Raw genomic sequence first — 18,617 nt, 5'->3', positions numbered from 1 at the left:
GAGCCTTCTCTGTTCTGCGTAAATAAAAATGGATGACTCTTAAACCTACTAGCTCATTTAGAGATGAGGAAAAGTATATGACTATAATTTATGACAAGCAGGAAGCAGTGTTTCAATGTTGTCATTCCTCAGGTCTACCTTTTGCTCCATGACTGTACCTTCCTTAGGGAAAAAGGTCTATGCTGTCAAACATTCCCTTGTGGTAGCCAAGAAATCTGACCTGTCACGCAGACCACTTGCTGCATGGTCCTCTGTAAGGCTCCAAGACGGCTAGCCAGGGTTCCCTGCACGGACCTTTCACACAATTGAAGTTGTGAGGAATGTCAACTTCATGGCAGGTTCCTGAAGGATTCTTTTGCTGGGATTACTTCTCAAGCCCGTAGTAGGCACCTGCCCTCACCTCCTGTAGGATGTGGAGCCAGTGTGTGATACTGTCCATGTTCACAGACATGTGCACAGCAGCTGCTTGTGAAAGTGACAAAGGCTTGAAGAGCAACATGGGAACTGCAAACCTATTAAATCACTCCGGTTAAGATACTCTTAGTTCAGAGTAACACTGAGAGACAGGAAAGGAAAAATGTGTGCAAGAATGGTTTAATTCACCTGTGTGAGTCAATCAGGCTTGGTAAGTGGGTGGAACTAGAGGGAGAGCTGAAGGCTAAGGGGAAGAAAACAACAGAGTAAGGGTCAGCTTAGAGTTCAGATGAACTCAAGTGCCTCAGTTTGTATTTCTGCACAACAATTTACACAGTGACCTGCCAAGTGTCATGCTTAATATGCCACGTTGCCTTTGGGGTCCTTATGAGGAAGTAGTGAGGTGCCCAACCTTTCAGTGTTTTGCAGTGGTAATTTCGAGCTTTGTGGTTCCAGCTCTTAGACAGAAGCACTAGAAAAAATACAAAAAGACAAGTGGGGCATCATACTTACGACACTACAGGCCACGGTCAAGATCCTAACTCAATAAACAGTCCAAGAACCCAATCCACCTTATAAACACATATCAACATAGCAGTGATTGGGGAATCTTTGCATTACTGATGGACTTTTCCGGTTCAAAGGTTCTTTCCTCTGAAATACAAGCAGATGACCACTGGTAGCCTAGCAGCAAGTGGATACAGGTGTGTTAGCAAGAAAGGTTTAAGGAGAAGTAGGCAGTCTCAGCTTTCATGAAAGAGCAACAACTCCCAGAGACAGCATACACCCCAGCAAGGGCAACTACATTTCATCTAAATCATCAGGAGAGTGACCCAGGAAGTAAGTAAGTGAAATGCACGCAAGCCACAGTAAAAGTTGATTATCTGCTATAAAGAAAGAGCAGAGAAAGACCAATGCAAATAATCCTGCCTAAGAGTATTTAAAGAACCTTTTAGATTTCTGCTTTTGCTCTAGATTTATTGGAATAAGCCGCCTGCTACAGAGGAGGGAGGCTTAGAAGGCACCAAATGACAAGAAAAGATAACCTGGGGCTAACTGAAGTTGACGGAGGCTCCTCACTAGTTAATTGTTTCTCAGGCAGAGCTCAACTCTTCTAATATGATGAACAGGAAGGAATCTGACAGTCACAAGTCAATGTGTGATAAGACCTCAACGATCAGTTCTGGAGCCCAGATCCAAGCGGCTCCTGAGCTTAGAGACTTGGACCCCATTAGTCACAGGGAGACAAGGCCAATGTGGTGACTCTGCAAACACTCTCAAGCCACAACTATGTCAAAGAACCAAGATTCGACCAGGAGGACAAAACCCACACAGAGCATTCCAGCTATTCCTTAAATGAGCCTAAAGCCAGGAAGAAGGAAAAGTCACAACTTGCCGATTGCAGGGAGGTGAGGGGGAAGGTGGGAAGGAGGAGAGGGGAAAATGCAGAAGAGTAGACAGGAATCTCCCAACCAGATATCAAAAACACCAGCATTATGGGGTTGACATTAAGAGAAAAATAGCTTGCTCAGGACACCAGCTTCACCAAGGAAAGCAGGCTGATGAAGGAAGGAGCCACTGAAAAATCCACCTGGTAGATGGTACAGAAAGGAAGCTAGAAAGAGCAGAAGTCCAGCCAAACCCCTATATGACTGTCAACAAGGGAGCATTTGCTAGGGGCAAGGTGGTGAGTGGAATAAACTTACAAGTCCCAGCTCCAAGCCAGATGCTGGCTGCTCATGCCTGCAATCGTGGCGACTCAGGAGGACTTGAGGAATGTGGTTCAAAGCCAGCGAAGGCAGAAAAAATTTGTGAGTCTCTGATGTCCAATTCACTACTCAGAAAAAGCAGGAAGTGGTGCTGTGGCTTAAGTGGTAGAATGCTACTCCTGAGCAAAAGTAGCTCAGGGACAGTGTCCAGGCCTGAGTTCAAACTCCAGGACTGGCACCAAAAAACCAACAAAACAACAACAACAACAACACACACACATACACACATACATACACACACACAATCCAAAACAGCTCCACAGATCAGTACAGCATTCATGAAATCAGTATTTTCCAAAGTAGAAAAAAATGAAATATCTGAAAAACTCCAGTGGTGACACCACCAAGTCTCACAGGGAAATGTTTTAGTGTAGGGTTTTATCACTGTTTTTTTTTTTTTTTACTCTCTATTAAAAACTTCATGGGAAAAAAACGAGTATCTGAAGACAGTTACCTCTGGGTCTACCGTCTCTTGTCCTTCTTTTGAACTTTTCCCACTTTTCCCCGGTTTTGGTGGTTCCTGGAGAACATCAAAGGGAAGCAATTAGTCTTCTCATTTTTTTTTCCCCCCCGACAGCTACACATCAGATTAGCCAAATGCAGTTTCGAAATGGATTCCTATGATTCAAGTGGCGTTTCTGGTGGTTTCCATCCACACCTGCAGAGAATCTACACGGAATTGTGCTGTCCCCCACCCCGGTTCACACGACGGCGCTTCCCTTCTCCGCTGTCATTTGGGAGGTGAAAACTTTAGCCGTGCCGGGTAAGCCCCACTGTACGCAGCGCCCTTGGTATTCTGCAAGCGCCTCATCACACCCCCCGGCTTCCCTGCAGGAGGGATTTCTGGGGCCCTCCTGAAACCTCAAAGCCAGAGCCTCGGCCCCCGCCCCCGTGCACACGCAACGCGCCGCACTCCGCCGCCGCCCAGCACAGCCAGAGCGCTCCGGAGCCCGGAGCGCCCACCCGGCAGCGTCGCCGCCCCGCCGGCACCTGCCCACCTCGGCCCTCCCGCCGCCCCGCCGCGCCGGCTCTCCCCGCCCCCACCGGCCTGCGGGGCGCCCGGCCCGCCGCCGCCCTCGGGGCCCGGCCCCGGCGTCCCGCCGAGCCCCCACCCGCCCCGGCCGGCCCTGCCCCCCGCCCCCCGCCCCGGTGGCCCGGGCCGGGACTCACTTTCTCCTTCTTGTTTTTATTCGGCATGGCTGGTGCGGACCGCCGCCGCCGCCCCTGCCGCCGCCGCCGCCGCCGCCGCCGCCTGCCCCCGCCGCAGCAGCGCCCCCACCCCGGCCGTCGCGCCGCCTCCCCGGCCGCCGCCGCCGCCGCCGCTGCCGCCGCTGCCGCCGCCGCCGCCGCCCGGGAACTGAATCGCTCGCTCGCTCTCGCTTCCCCTTTTCCAGGCTCCCAGAGGCTGCGGCAGCCGCGGCGGCGGCGGCGGCGGCGGCGGCAGCGGCGGCGGCGTCTCTCCGCCCCTCCCCTGGCCCGCCCCTCCCCTGCGCAGGCCCCGCCCCCGCGCCAGGCCCCGGCCCGCACCGCCCCCACGCCGCCCTCGCCCCGCCCCTCCGCCCTCAACGGCGCTCCACCATTGGTCGGCGTGCCCCCACGTGCCCTAACGCTCCGCGGCGCCACCACGCCCCCTGCGCGGCCAGTCCCCACCCACTTCTCGTTGCTCCGCCGGCGCCGGCTTCTGCCGCTGGGTTCTGAGGGCGGCGGGCCAGCGGTGGGCAGCGAGGCGTCTGAGGAGGCCTGTGGCTGCGACTTAGGTGACAGGTCCGTGGCCGCGGTGGAGGTGTGTGTCAGGGCAGGGGACGAGTGAGGCGTGCCGGACGCACGTCTGAAACGTATGGTAGCAACTTAGGCGGCCGGCGGTATGCGAAGGGTGACTTCCCGGCCTCGCCCCTCACGGAGGCGGCTCTTGCAGAACCGGGGCACTCGTGCGCAGTGCACGTGGGGGCCGAGGAGGCCCGGGAGCCGCGCGAGCGGCGGTTTCGCAGGGCCACGCCAAGCCCCGCCTCCCGGGCTGGCTCCGCCTCCCGGGCTGGCTCCGCCTCCCGGGCTGGCTCCGCCTCCCGGGCTGGCTCCGCCTCCCGGGCTGGCTCCGCCTCCCGGGCTGGCTCCGCCTCCCGGGCTGGCTCCGCCTCCCGGGCTGGCTCCGCCCTCCCGTCCCGCAGCGAGCCTGCCTCCTCTGGGGTAGGCCCCGCCCCAGGCTCCTCCCCGAGGCTCCGCCCATCCCAGCACGCTGGCCTCGGGGCTGATTGTTTTTTTTTTTTCTTTATAATTTTATTGTGATTACTAAGGTGTTTTACAGAGGAATTACCGTTTCATTGGTCAGATAAAGAGCACTTAAAATTTGTTTTGGACAGTGTCACCCCCTTCCTTCGCTCTCCCCTTTCTGTTCTTGCCCACAAGTTACACAGTTCATTTTCGACATAGTGTGTACTGAACAGCACAAGTACAGTTGTTCACCTTTATTCTTTCACGTGGTTTGATGGTTTCATCGTGACGACCACCTACTTCTCTCACTTCGCTGGGGAGTCGAGTTTCCCCAGGGAAAAGACGTCGCTGTTTAATACAACGCTTTTGCAGTCTGTCTAGGGCCCCTGAAGATTGGAGGTGCTAATTAAAGTCATCGTAGAGTGTAGCAATGCATCAGGTAGAATGAAGGATGTGAGTAGCCAGATCTGGAGCTTGAACTTGGGGTCTGGGTGCAATCCCTAAGCTTTTTTTTTTTTCCTCAATGCTAGTGCTCTGCCACTTGAGCAATAGCTCCACTTCTGGCTTTTTGGGATAGTTACTTGCAAGTAAGAAGACTCTTGGACTTTTCTGCCTGGGCTGGCTTTGGACCTTGATCCTCAGATTCAGCTTCTTGACTAGCTAGAATTACAGGTGTGAGTCACCATTACCTGGCTTCTATAGACATTTTTTGGATGCCTTCTGTATGCAAAGCATACTACAAGAAGTCCCACAGTGAACAGTGCCTTTGTCCTCATGCAGTGCAAGGCTGGAGTGGGAACAGAAAACCCACTACTAGGTCATGAAACAAGAGAAGTTTGCAAGGACTGAGATTAGGATGTCAGGCTTGCAACTGAAGGACTCTGCCTAGGATGCTTTGTGGTGGCCAGAGAGATGGAAGGAACAAAGGCTCTTGATTAAGACAGGTATGGGTTGGCAAGTAATTGGACTTGTTTTCAAGTGTATTTTAGGGGCACTGAAGACTATTCATTTGGAAAAGTGATTGCCTCTACATTTTCGAAAACATCTGTAGCTGAAGTGTGAAAAATGTGGAGGGGATGGTCCAGTGCCTGCCTTCATGCATGACAGTAGCAGGGGCGGACCATGGATGGCAGGTGGGCTGAGAGAGGCGGAGAGAGCCAGGATCATAGACTAAAAAGCTAGTGCTCCTGTGGGTAGTTTGGGCAATACAGTGAATGATGAGGAAGGAAAGCCTGTAGAGAGCAAATTTTCTTGGCAGCATGATGATTTCTGTCCGGGACATTGTGTTTGAGCCTTGTTTCCAAAATATAAGTTGAACAACAATATAGCAGAGGTCTAGTTGCAGGTCATTAGGGATTTATCAGGTCACTTTGAGTTTGAGAAAAAGCACAGAAAAGATACCAGACAAACTGCCTAGTTTCTACCCAGTGACCTTGAAACCATAGTAACCGGAGAAGTCTGACTACACCATCACCTGACATGAGGGTACCTCTATTGAACTGGTTTCCATTTGTCCACATTAGAAGGAGCCATCCTATGATTGTATGAACTGACAGTTGCCTCTCCCTGAGGACATTGTATCCTGTTTGTGGCCTTCAAAGGAATGTTGAATGTAGATACAGCTCTTGCTCTCAAAAGAAGGTTTTAGAATGGGATACCAAAGGGGATACAGAGATGGTCTGTGAGTTCACGTGAACGTGTGTGTGTATGTGTGTGTGTGTGAACCTATGTGCCTGAGGGGATACAGAGACAGTCTGAGTTCATGAAAACACGTGTGTGTGTGTGTGTGTGTGTGTGTGTGTGTGTGTGTGTGTACCTACATGCCTGAGGGTCACCTCTTCTGGGATGGCCCTGGCTCCTGTGTTCGTAAAACCATCTCACACAAAACTTCTTTGCTACAATCCTTGCTCTTCTGAGGCACTTTATTTCCCCATTAGTTAGCTTTAAATAATTGTACAGAAAGATTTTAATCCAGCATGTTGAGTTATGTGTACAATACTGAGACTTCTTTGAAAATGTCCCTAGTAATGGACATACTTTGTCCATGTCTAGCTCAGGAGAAATGGCTGAGGTATCACTTTATTTTTGCGCCTGGGATCTTTCTGGGAGACTAGAAAGGTTCTCAGGGAGCCCAAACAGCCACACAGTGGCTGAGGTTCTCCACCTTGGCCCTTAGCCAGACTCAGCCTCTGCCACTTCTCTTCCCAGTGTCTCCTCTCTTAGGTACCCATGGCACTTGAGGCCCTGCCTAAGGTCTGTTCTGACTATGAATTTTCTCTGCCAGATGCATTGCAGCTTGGGCCTTCCTGTCCCAGGATACCTTCTCTCCTGGCTTCCAGGGAGGGTACCAGAATGCCATGGACATGTCTCTGTCATGTCTCTTTTTTTTTTTTTTTGCCAGTCCTGGGCTTGAGCTCAGGGCCTGAGCACTGTCCTTTCTCAAGGCTAGAGCTCTACCGCTTGAGCCTCAGCACCACTTCTGGCTTTTTTCTATGTATGTGGTACCAAGGAATCAAACCCGGGTCTTCATGCATGCTAGGCAAGCACTTTAACCACTAGGCCAAACTCCCGGCCCCTCTATCATGTCTCTTATGCCCAGCTACATCCAGTGAGTGTCGAGGCAATCTCACTGCTTGGATTTTCAGCTGAGATTCTGAAGAGGTGGGGTTCCTGTATAGGCACTCTGTTAATACCTCACTGGAACTGATGATACTGCTTGCCCCTTACTGTGGTTTGACCTGACATCCCGGACTAGTTTTCGAATTTCTACCTTCTGCCTTAAAGCTGTTATCTCCTCTAGCCTTGTGGTGTTGCTGTAGTCACCTTCTGTCTGTCACCAGCCCCTCTCAAACTCCCAGTCTCCACTTCTAGCCAGGAGTTGCATTGATTGAACAGGAACTTCTTCAAGGCCAAACCAGTTCAGCTCATCTACCACCTTTTAGGGCATACATGACCTTTCTTTGAAAAGTCTTTCAGTCTTTTTTTTTTTTTTTTGGTCAGTTGTTGGATTTGAACTTTGGGCCTGGGCATTGTCGCTGAGCTCTTTAGCTCAAAGCTAGCCCTCTACCACTTGAGCCACAGCACCACTTCTGGTTTTCTAGTGATTAATTGGAGATAAGAGTCTCATGGATTTTCCTGCCCAGGCTGGCTTTGAACTGCGATCCTTAGATCTTAGCCTCCTGAGTAGCTACGATTGCGGGCATGAGCCATCATACTCAGCTTAAAGTAATTCTCTGGCTTTAAGTAATTCTATTTTTTTTTGCTAGTCCTGGGCCTTGAACTCAGGGCCTGAGCACTGTCCTTTGGCTCTCTCAAGGCTAGAGCTCTACCACTTGAGTCACAGCACCACTTCTGTTTTTGTTTTTTGTTTTTTTTTCCTATGTATATGGTACCGAGGAATCAGACCCAGGTCTTTGTTCATGCTAGGCAAGCACTCTACCACTAGGCCAAACTCATGGCCCCTCTATTTTTTTTTTTTTTTTTTGGTCAGTCGAGGGTCTTGAACTCTGGGCTTGAACACTTTGAGCTCTTTGAGCTCTTCAGTTCATGGCTAGCACTCTACCACTTGAACCACAGCACCACTTATTAGTCTTCTTTAAAAACTGAATCTGACCGGGCATGGTGGCTCACACCTGTAATCCTAGCTACTCAGGAGGGTGAGATCTGAGGATCAAGGTTTAAAGGCAGCCTGGGCACAAAAGGACCTGAGACGCTTATCTCCAATTAACTTCTAGAAAAGGCAAGTGAGGCTTGGCTCGAGGATAGGGTGGTAGCCTTGAGCTGAAGAGCTCAGGGACAGCACCTAGGCCAAGTTCAAGCCCCATGACCCACAAAAAACAAACAAAAAAACCTGAATCTGGATATATTTATTTACATACCCAACTTTCTTTTTTTTCTTTCTCAAGGCTAGAGCTCTACCACTTGAGCCTCAGCACCACTTCTGACTTTTTTCTAGTCTGTGGTACTGAGGAATCGAATCTGGGTCTTTGTGCATGCTTGGCAAGCACTCTACAACTAGGCCAAACTCCCGGCCCTCACATACCCAACTTTCTCCACACAAAGTGGCCTGCAGGCTCAAGAGTAGATTTAAGTGAGAGTACATTTAAATTGTCCATGTATAAATTGTGTAGATCCCATAGCCTGGCACATAACACGTGCTCAGTGAGTTTAGTTGTCAACAAGTAGACAATAATTTGGTGTGAGATATCATTTAGTTTTGAGGAGCATGAAGGAAAACCCAAAATTTTACTTTTAAGGGCCAGGACACTTCGCGACCGTCAGGCTAGGCAAGGCTTTGGGTTGGCCCTGAAGAGCCCTGATAACCACCACGAGCCAGTTGCTCTGCAGCGCGGTATGAAAACCTTCCAGAGCTGGAGGAACCGGCTACGAGGCCAATCCCATGTGAACTGAAGGGGAGAAGTCCATGGACTTCTAGAACTACAAGGTTAAGGATTTACATTAAAACATTTTTGAATCCAGGAACTGGGAGTGGGGCCTAGTGGTTAAAGTGCTTGCCTGGCATGCACGAAGACCCGGGTTCAATTCCTCGGTACCACATACGTATGAAAATGCCAGAAGTGGTGCTGAGGCTCAAGTGGTGGAGCTCTAGCCTTGAGAAAAAGCCAAGGACAGTGGTCAGGCCCTGAGCTTAAGCCCAGGACTGGCAAAAAAAAAATTTGAATCCTGCTCGACAAATGGAAAGTGCAAAAAAAAAATGGTTATCAAGTGGATAGGATGAAATGCAGTCCCTTTTTCTTTTTGAAATCCTTGAGTCCAGGGGAGGAGGGAAGAAGGGACAGAAATAACCTTAAGAGCATTAGAGATCTAGATTACAGGGTCTCTGAGAGAAGAGGGCACATTGAGAGGGGCAGCAGAAGACTGCTGGGGGAGTAGGCCTGCTGAACAACCACAGCAGAATCACATGCTGACTTCACTTGTCTTTTCTTGCTTGCTTTTATTTTTTTGAGACAGGAACTCATTATGTAGTGCAGACAGGCCTGAAACTCAATATGCAGCCCCAACTGGCCTCACGCTCATAATCCTCCTACCTCAGCCTTCTGCATGCTGAGATTGTAGGTGTAAACCACCATGCCCACTTGAATTTTAGTTTGGGGTTATTGGTCTTAACAGACAGGAAACAGATGTTCCATCAAAAGGATCCAGTTGGAAATAAGTTAATGAATGGTGGGGTAGCCTGGTATGAGCCATTGTCCACGTGATGCCCAGTAGCAAGGGAAAAGTAGCAGCTTCCCTCCCTTCTCCCATTTCTGTGACCCGTGCTCTTTTGTCCTGAGCCCTGAGCCACCTGTCCTTGAGGGCTGGGAGCCTAGTGAGGCAGCGTTCCCTGGATGTCTTGCTCTGGGACAGGGAGCTGGGTTTAAAAAGAATGGGAGTGGCTTTGTAGTAGAAACTAATCTGAACTGTGGAAGAAGGAAAGGTTGGAATTGGTCTAGCACTGTATGTAGACTCTGAGAGCCCAAACCCTCTAAATGTATGGCTACCATATAGGGGCAATATTGTCCCTCTATAGGGGACAGTCAGCATGTCACAGTTGGATGTGGGTGCTGTTAGCACTAAGTGAAATCGTTGAGACATTTATTATTGACTATATTAGCCATTGGTTTTCATATATAAACTTTATTATGTTGAAGTAGTTTCCTTCCAACTCAAGTTTATTGACTTTTTTTTTCCCCACAGAAGTGTGCTGAATTGTGCCAGATGTCCTTTCTATATCACCTTAATTTTGCTAATGTAACCAGTAAGTAATTTTTGCATGTTGAACCATCTTTGCATTCCAAAAATAAATCCTACTTGGCATGATAGATAATCAGCTGAATGTGTTATTGCATTTTATTTGTTAGTACTTTGTCGAACACTGTTATACTGTTTTATCAGAGATAAATAGGTTTATAGGGTTCTCCCACCTTTTCTCTCTTATACTGCTTTTGTCTAGCTTTGATATCATCCTAATCTTATGGAATAAATTTGGAAGTCTTTCCTCTTAAATTTTTCAGAATTTGAGGAAGCTTTAAATGCTTGTTAGAATTCCCAAGAATATCCCTCTAATGCTGGTTTTTCTATGTTGCCAGGCTTTTGATTTCCATGAAGTTATCCTTTTACAATGAATGTTACAACTTTTACATCGAAAACATTTCCCTTTCGGAGGAAAGTACATCACTTTGGAAGGTGATATGCTTTTTTATTTAAAGGATTTATTAACATTGATTTTTACATCATATTTCAAATGACATATTTAACATGTATTCAAAAAGGGAATCTCTATATATAATCACTGGCACTTAGATTTTAGAACATAATTAAATTTTGGCTGAGGGTTTGTATGTCATAGATACATATTAATATATGTAATAAAACATTATGCCTATAGAGTCATAAATTTTTATGTGTGTAGCTGTGTTTATATTTCTAATACCATGTATGCTTTGGTTTTTTTTTTTGCCAGTCCTGGGCTTGAGCTCAGGGCCTGAGCACTGTCCTTGGATTTTTCTCAAGGCTAGAACTCTACCACTTGAGCCTCAGCACCACTTCTGGCTTTTTATAAGTATGTGGTACCAAGGAATCAAACCCCGGTCTTCGTGCATGCTAGGCAAGCACTCTACCACTCTACCACTCTACCAAACTCCTGGCCCCCCATGTATGCTTTTTATATGTGATTTTTTTTAGAAAAAATTTTAAACTCCTTACCAGAATTGTTAAAGTTTGATTACTTGATTATCATAGTTTGTTACCATTGTTTGATTACATTGATTTCTTGTTAAACAGAAAAACTAAAGGACAACAATAAAAATACTGGATATTAGCCTTGATCTACCCAACTTGGCCCACCTGAGATTGGGATTTCTAGATGTACAGTTCACAGTCAGAAGATAAAGATTTACTACCAGTTCAGGTATGTGCTAGATTGTACCAAAGGCTTATGAATAAGTTTGATTTCATGGTAAATGCATTTACACTTAATAAAAATGGGGCAGTTGCATGTCTAGAAGTGTGCATAGGGCCTCGCAGCTGTGACTTTTATGGAAGGGCAGAGTATCAATGTAGAGAATCATGCACAAATATGAGGCCTACTTCGTAGCCATCCACCTTTTTTCACCTGTCCCTCCAGAGCCCTCTAAGTCTTGAGAAGCTTCTGGGAGCCACATGGGAAGGGAATCTTCAGAGCCCTAACCACTCTAGCCTGCAGCCACACCCTGGACCACAGCATGTGCGCCTTGAGGTGTAAGATGCTAGTGGATACCAATTCTGTGTGCAGTGTTTCAGAAGAAATTTGTCTTTCTGCCTTTGTTTTGTGTTCTGTTTTTGTTGCTGTAACATAATACCTGGGGCTGGCTACTTTATAAAGAAAAGATATATTTAACTCATAGTTGTTGGTTTTTTTTTTTTTTGCCAGTCCTGGGCTCGAGCTCAGGGTCTGAGCACTGTCCTTGGACTTTATCAAGGCTAGACCCTTATCACCTAAGCCTCAGCACCATATACAACTTTGTTCTACGCATGTGGTACTGAGGAATCACACCCGGGTCTTCATGCATGCTAGTCAAGCACTCTACCACTAGGCCAAACTCCTGGCCGATCTAATTTTGATCACAGTTTTGAAGATTGAGAGTGCAAATTCAGGAGGACCATCAGTTCTGCTTCATGGAGAATGGCATGGAGACCACAGAGCGTCACATGGTGAGAAGGAGGCCAGAGGGACTGGAACACAAGTATTAATTAAGCAACAGTCAGAACTTCCTTCAGCAGATGCAGCAGTTTGTAGGTGGGCCCCGTGTCCTCAGCACCACCCTGCTTGCCTGTTGATTCTCCTGGACTCCCAAATTCTGCTCACCTGCACCCAGCTTGCATGTTTCCTCTAGCCTCCCTGTTGAGCCACTCCTCCACACCCACTTCTTTCACTTCTTAACCCCACCCCATGGAAGGGTCTGCACTTTTCTGTCCCCCTCCCTCTCCCACAGTCCCAGTGAACGTAAGGTTTTATAAGACCCTTGACTTGCTGGTTTCCCTGTCTTCTTAACTCTATCTCTCCTCTTACCCTTGTCCTTCAAAATTTGGGCTTGGTCAGGGCCAATGTAGTCTCTCTTGGTCCCCATGCTTTCTGGTTCTTTTCCTAATGTACTCCTATAACTTTCTACCTTGTTCTCTTAATCGCTCAGTCCCTGTGGACTCACCTGACCTTTTGTTTCAGGGTCTATCCTAAGTTGCTGCTCAGACCACCAGCTGGCTCCCTTACACAGCAGTCTCCCTAGTCTCCCTGTATCTGCAGTTTGACATTCCATAGTCTGAAGATACTACATAGAAGACTCCAGAAATAATTCCTAAGTTTGAAGTTGTGCACCATTCTAGCTGGTGTGTGGAATCTCACATGGTCCGGCTCCACATAGGAAAGGAATCACCCATTTGTCCAGCACATCCACACGACACATCAACACGTCCCTTACCTGGTAGATATCTCTACTACCAGGTCAGGTGTCATGGTATTACCTGCTTCTTCACAGAAGTTGGTGCTACGTGTGTGCTCAGGCATCCACTTAGGGGTTACTCCTCATCTGTCAATCAGATTAAGAAATGGGTTTTGGGGGGTGCTTTGGTGACAAGGCATATTGGGCAATAAATATAAGACCTTGTAGTATTACTGCACTGAAGGCTTGGGTAAGATGCCTTTTGCCCTATATTCAGTCATCATTTACTCCCAATCTTGTATATCTTTGATCAGATGGACAGATCCCTTCCTTTACAGACCTACATTCTACTGGGGAGAGACAGATAATGACTTCATGAACAAACACATCTTAGATAACAATATGCTACGAAAGTCAAAACTGGTAGTGAGGGGTTAGCCTATACTGTCAATAGCCACTGCCCATGTGGACTTTTCAAATCGATTCCTTAAAATGAAATAAAATGTAAAATTTCATTACTCAACATCACATACCACTTTTCAAGGACTTCAGAAGCCACATGTGACTCATAACTACTGTGCTGGACAGCACAGGACCCAGAGCATTCTCAACATTACAAAGAATTCTTTGGACATTGCTGGTTAGGCATTGCAGAGTGTCTGGCAAGGGAGTGCTGGCTGCTTCAGCTACAGTGGTCGGAAACTGTTTGTCTGGGGAGGTAGGGTAAGAAAATAAATATTTAAGCTATTGAGAAACAGCGTTGCCACTTAAGGGCCATCTGATCAAGGTGTCCTGAGGCTTCACACCATGTGACTTAGACCTTCTAGGGGTTGTGCCAGCTAAGGGTGGGGATGGATTTTCCTGCGCACTCGAGGAAGGCTGGATGTCAGCTTCCATCTTTACAGTGGTTTGGGCTGGGCATAAAGTTGACTTGGCTTGTTCTCATTTCTCTCGGCCTCATTTGCCACCGCTGTCAGAACAGCGAGCATGTGTGTAACAGTGCTCACAGCTGCTGTTTGGATCTATTCTGACACATGTGAGGTACCTGTGACACGTGTATACATCTTGTCAAAACACTGTAACTCCAAAAGTGAAATATTCATTGCATCAATTTGAGCAAGCCTCAGTAAACAAGAAAAAGTCTAAAACTTTTGTAATCCCATCTCCTAAAATAATAATCATGTATGCTTTATGTCTATCTTTCTCCTTTTTTCTAATCATATTCTCTTATTGGCGGAAACTCAATTATGCTACACCTGTAGTTCTGTAGTTGGATTTCGCCTCCTAAGATTCTGCCATGGGAAAGTTGTGGCACCTGTATCTGCTCCTGAGGTTCTCCGTGGAGGTCAGAACATGATTGCTACCGTTGAATCTCAACCTATAGTAAAGGTACAGCTCCCTTGCTTCCCTGCTCTCTCATTCTCTGTCTCTGTCTACTGAGATGCTCCCCTCAAGCCATTGCAGAGGACAGAAAAAAAGAAAACAACTGCCTGCACCGTATGAGGTTCTTGTCAAGGTTTGGTGTTCAGCTCCGCCCATCTTCTGTCTCTTCCAGGTCTCTTCTTTCTGTCTGTGAGCTGGTGAATGTGACTTCCCTGACATAACCCTTAGTTACCTCAAAAGGCCTTTCCTTGGACTTTGCTCCTGGATCTTTCTGCCACTGTCTGCCTTAGGTAGAAGATTTGGTCATCTTACTGCCCAGGAAAAGAAATGCAATACCAAAAGTCATCTAAATCACTTCAGATCTCTGTGATTTCTTACTGCACTCCTTTCTCTGACAACTCTGCTCACTGGTCAGCCACCACCTTCCCCACAGCTATACATATCATGTCATTTCCCTCCTCAGAGAGCCAGGGGTATCAGCATGCCTGACCTCCTCTCAGTCTGGCCCTGCTCCCTGGGCTTGTCTTCAGGGGCTTGTCTTCTCAGCATCTATATCATCACCTGCTGACAAGCTTCCGGATCCTCAGATGATCCTCAGATCCTTCTGTAGCCTTCCATCTCCTTGGCTTCTAGGACTCTTCCCAACACCACTAGGAAGCATTGTCTTTGTCTCGCCTGCCTTCCGGTGGGCTGCACACCCATCTGTCTCCTGGTCTCTGGCCTAATTATGCTGAGATGTCCACTTAGCCCAGTGCATGGAGCGGGGTGAGGCTGCACTTGCCTCTTCCCTTTCCTAACCTCACTTCAGAAAAGTGACTGCCACTCTATGCTGGCTGCAGGTGCCACATCTGTCAAGTGGCCATGATCCTGATCCCTCCTTTCTGTACAGTTGTCCATGAATCTATAATCCCCTTGGGTGGAGGAAAACACAGGGTACTTGTTTTAGTTCTTCCACTCCAGCCTATTGCAGTGCTAGGAGTCATTCAATAAATAATTGTGGAGCAGGACTGTCAGGTCATGGCATTTATGCTGTGTACAGTGGCTCTTTCCTGTATTCCTACTGGTCCTAGATCACTCATTGAATGTGTTCAGAATGAATATAAACATGAATATACAACATGTGTTCCCCTGCTTAGAAAGCGTAGCCTCACTAATTTCTTCTTATATTAGTGGGCAGCGCTAAGTCACATTAGTTTCTTCGGACCCTGGTAAGCAAAGAAAAGTAACATGAAAGCAAAGAGGGGACGCATGCTCAGCGGATTGTCACGGAGACACTTGGCATCTATAATTATTCACTGTGTGCAGAGAAGAGATGGCATTTTAATTTATGTGCTTGATATTCTTGGTTTTGTGCTGAAAAACCTTCTTCCCAGCATCTTATAATGTCTATAACCTTCTATGAGGACTATAACTGAGATGTCTCTCCCTTCAGAGGAGGCCAGGAGAATGAGTCCTGAGAGGAAACGAATAGGGGACTTTGCAGATATCACTCATGGGGAGCCTTTGCACCCAGACATACTCCTAGAACAATGTGCCCAGTGGTTGCACATGGCATCTCCTCTGTGTAAGTCCCCATCGCATCTCAGCAAGTCAACAGGACAGGTGGATTTGTTTCTAGGATTGCCACACCCAAGTGCCACAGAAACAGGCTACTTGAACTTCCACCTCTACCACAGGCAATGGTTGTCTCAAAGTTCAGAAGGCTGGAAGTCTAACATGAAGGTGTAGGCTCTAGAGGCTGTGGGGAAGGGTCAGTTCCAGGTCTCCCTTTAGCTCCGTAATGGCCTTGTCCCTGTGTCTTTTCCTATCGTCTTCCTGCTGTGCCTCTGTTTCTGGGTCCCAAGTTTCCCTTTTTATAGGCACACCAACCCTATTACTAGTTCTCTAAAAGACCCTCTACTCAAATGAAGTCACTTCAGTGATACCAGCAGCCAAGACAGCCACAATTCAACTCAACAGCAGAAGGCCCGCTCACCTTCACAGGATGAAGATGAATCCCAGTCAGGTCTTTTCTTCAGAGCCTGTGCTTTTCCTCTGCCCCACAGGGTTTGTCTACAACCATGCAGACCAGCCAGGGGCAGCAGGGACTCCTCTGCATGTGCAGTGTAGAGGAGTGAGCGGGGAGATGCCGAGCCATGCCTGAAGGGAGTCACAGAGGAGGCTCAAGGATGCTTCCAGATGAGTTTCTGTAAAAATCAAGATTATTGGAGCAGTTTCTTTCAAGGATAAAATTCTTTGTACTCAGGTTCTATCTAAAATATGTGACTGGGAGCTTGCGTGAGAGCTGGACAGTTAAAATAGAAGGAAAAGGAGGGAGGGGTTGACTAGGAGTTCAAAGGCAGGGACGGGGAGCAGCACACTGAGAAAATAGGTCACTCCCTGAAGCTCTAGTGTGCAAATCTTGGAAAAGTTCAAAGTCGTGAATCTAGGCTGCTGGGAGAGGTTTCCCAGAGGTGAGAAATCGGAGGCAGAAAGGACTTTCCATGTGTGACGGCAGCTGGGGAGGCAATGAATCATGCATATCCCTGTAGAAGGCGAGGCTGGTGAGTCGCTGGTGTCCGCGTGGCAGCCAGCCTGGAGCACACCTGCCTAGTGCAGCTCAGTGCAGGGCCTGGGCCTGGTCTTTCTCCTCCCTTCCCAGCAGGGCACTGAGTGCGGAAGGGATGACAAAGGCAGATCCGGTGTCTTCTCAACAGTCTTGTACCCGATTAGGAAAGCAGACAGTTTGGAGGCAGGCAATGTTCTGGGCAGCATTTGGCAAAGCCTTTATAGGGCTTGGCTCAGCTTCTATCTTTTACCCCTCACCCAAGAGCATTTACTTGGGTGACAGCCAGGCCACCATACCCATAGGCCAGGATGAATGCCTTGGGCCAGGGTGAGGGGAGGCTCTCTACACAAGTCAGGAGCCAGACAAACATGGGTGTATCAGCATTGTGTCCATTTCCTTAACTGGTTAAGGTGGGTAATAGCATTTCTTGAAAGTATCTGTTAGAGCCTGTTCTCCTACTTTGCAAGGCTTCCAAAGACAAAGCTGCACTCTCACACCTGGGTGTCGGGGGGCTATGTGTAGAGTTCTGCAATGGTCCGCCATCCCCAGCAGAGCCACTTAGCTGGGAAGGATAAAGGCACCACTGAGAGCCCATCCTTGCTACTCCTTCTGGTATCTGAAACCCTTGAATTCCTCATTCCTAAATCCCATGTCTCTTTCCAAGGGCTATGCAGGTCTCTTGCCTGGTCTCCTGAGGGTGGGGTGGGGTGGGGGTGTGCAGGCATGGACATAAATTGTTAAGGACTTGCTGGTGAGAGTCAATGGAAAGTTTTGTTCACAGCCAAAGAATTGAAAAGGCAAGTAACAACAACGACAACAATAACAGACACAATAAACTTTCCAAATGCCTCTTCTAACATACTAGTACATGTCATGTAGATTGTGAGCACATTTCAATGTGTTGATTCTGGTGCCCACAGGTCCTTCTCATTCTCAGCACCTTCAGCTTCCCAGGCGCCTACCGTACCACAGCTCAGGCATTTTTCTGTCAGTGCCAACTTTTCCTGGGCTGTCTTCAAGCCTTGTTCCATAGAGTATCACCTCCTGAGTAGCCAGGATTTGAGGCAAGAGCCACCACATGGCTGCTATCTGCTCAACAGGTAGGATTTATGTTCCTTTCCCTTGGAACTAGGGAAGTCTACGATTGCGGCAGACTCAATGCTATGAAACCGCTGGGATCAAGCGCCTCTCGCAGGGTGCTAGGACTTAGAGCCTGTTCCGAGCTAGGAGGAAGTGTACTAAGTGAGGGGACCAAGCTGAGGCAGCACCCACATAGTTATGCAAGTGAGCAGCCAGCCGTAAAGCACTTAGCACTGTTTGAAGCCACCTTGCTGGGGTGATTGCTACAGCAACTAGAGTGGGATGCAGAGGGGGCTTTGTGGTGGGATGTGATTGTGTCCAGTGGTTTACACATGGTCTGCTTAGCATGCTTGTATAATGTTGCATATTAAATGCACAATTACATCTGCCCCACTTAGTTATCGTCAGGGTTCCTAGAGACCAGTGGGTGGCGGCTGCTTAGAAATGCAGAACATTTTTGGAGCCGAGGCCTTCCAGACAATGCGGTGCTCATTAATTAAGCTGATATTATTAGATGTGTTTACCTGGGAGGAACACTGTGCGATAATAAACGTGCTGGTTTCTAGCCTTCTCCTTTTGCATGCTGAATTTTTATTATTTTGAGCCTAGCACCAATCAGAAAACAGCAGTGTCTAAATATTGAAATGCTTTGCTTCCACAATCTGTGAAGATGTACTGGCAAAGGTAGCTCTGTGACATGGTGGTTTTTTTTTTTTTGTTTTGTTTTTGTTTTTCCAGTCCTGGGCTTGAGCTCAGGGTCTGAGCACTGTTGCTGGGTTTTCTCAAGGCTAGAGCCCT

At 47.9% G+C, this 18,617-nt stretch overlaps 1 protein-coding gene and 1 long non-coding RNA gene across 8 annotated transcripts in view; one reads left to right on the top strand and one right to left on the bottom strand.

Annotated features, from left to right (window-relative positions):
- The window catches only part of Ppp2r5c (protein phosphatase 2 regulatory subunit B'gamma), a 130,735-nt gene extending 126,838 nt beyond the window's left edge, over positions 1 to 3,897 (bottom strand). For 4 of the 6 annotated variants that reach the window (XM_090344852.1, XM_090344846.1, XM_090344844.1 and 1 more), the window contains exons 1-2: positions 3,354 to 3,454; positions 2,638 to 2,703 (exon numbers count right to left, since the gene is read on the bottom strand). In XM_090344852.1, coding sequence (XP_090200978.1) covers positions 2,638 to 2,703; positions 3,354 to 3,380 — 93 coding nt within the window. In that variant the 5' untranslated portion in view covers positions 3,381 to 3,454. Of the gene's footprint in view, positions 1 to 2,637; positions 2,704 to 3,353; positions 3,455 to 3,837 lie in introns of those variants that run through there. The other 2 variants (XM_090344851.1, XM_090344847.1) reach the window with 2 other exon arrangements.
- On the top strand, positions 3,832 to 17,836 carry LOC150054926 (uncharacterized). 2 transcript variants are annotated; one of them, XR_016537612.1, is made up of 4 exons: positions 3,832 to 3,947; positions 10,089 to 10,149; positions 11,175 to 11,301; positions 17,660 to 17,836. It is a non-coding gene; the product is annotated as an uncharacterized LOC150054926 (long non-coding RNA). The 2 variants fall into 2 exon arrangements; XR_016537611.1 differs by having other exon boundaries at positions 3,832 to 3,966.
- The last annotated feature ends 781 nt before the right edge of the window (positions 17,837 to 18,617 follow it).

The sequence above is a fragment of the Megascapheus bottae genome, chromosome 14 (assembly GCF_031878675.1).
Source record: "Megascapheus bottae isolate mThoBot1 chromosome 14, mThoBot2.hap1, whole genome shotgun sequence".
Taxonomy (NCBI): domain Eukaryota; kingdom Metazoa; phylum Chordata; class Mammalia; order Rodentia; family Geomyidae; genus Megascapheus; species Megascapheus bottae.
This window is presented reverse-complemented; position numbering and strand designations above follow the sequence as displayed.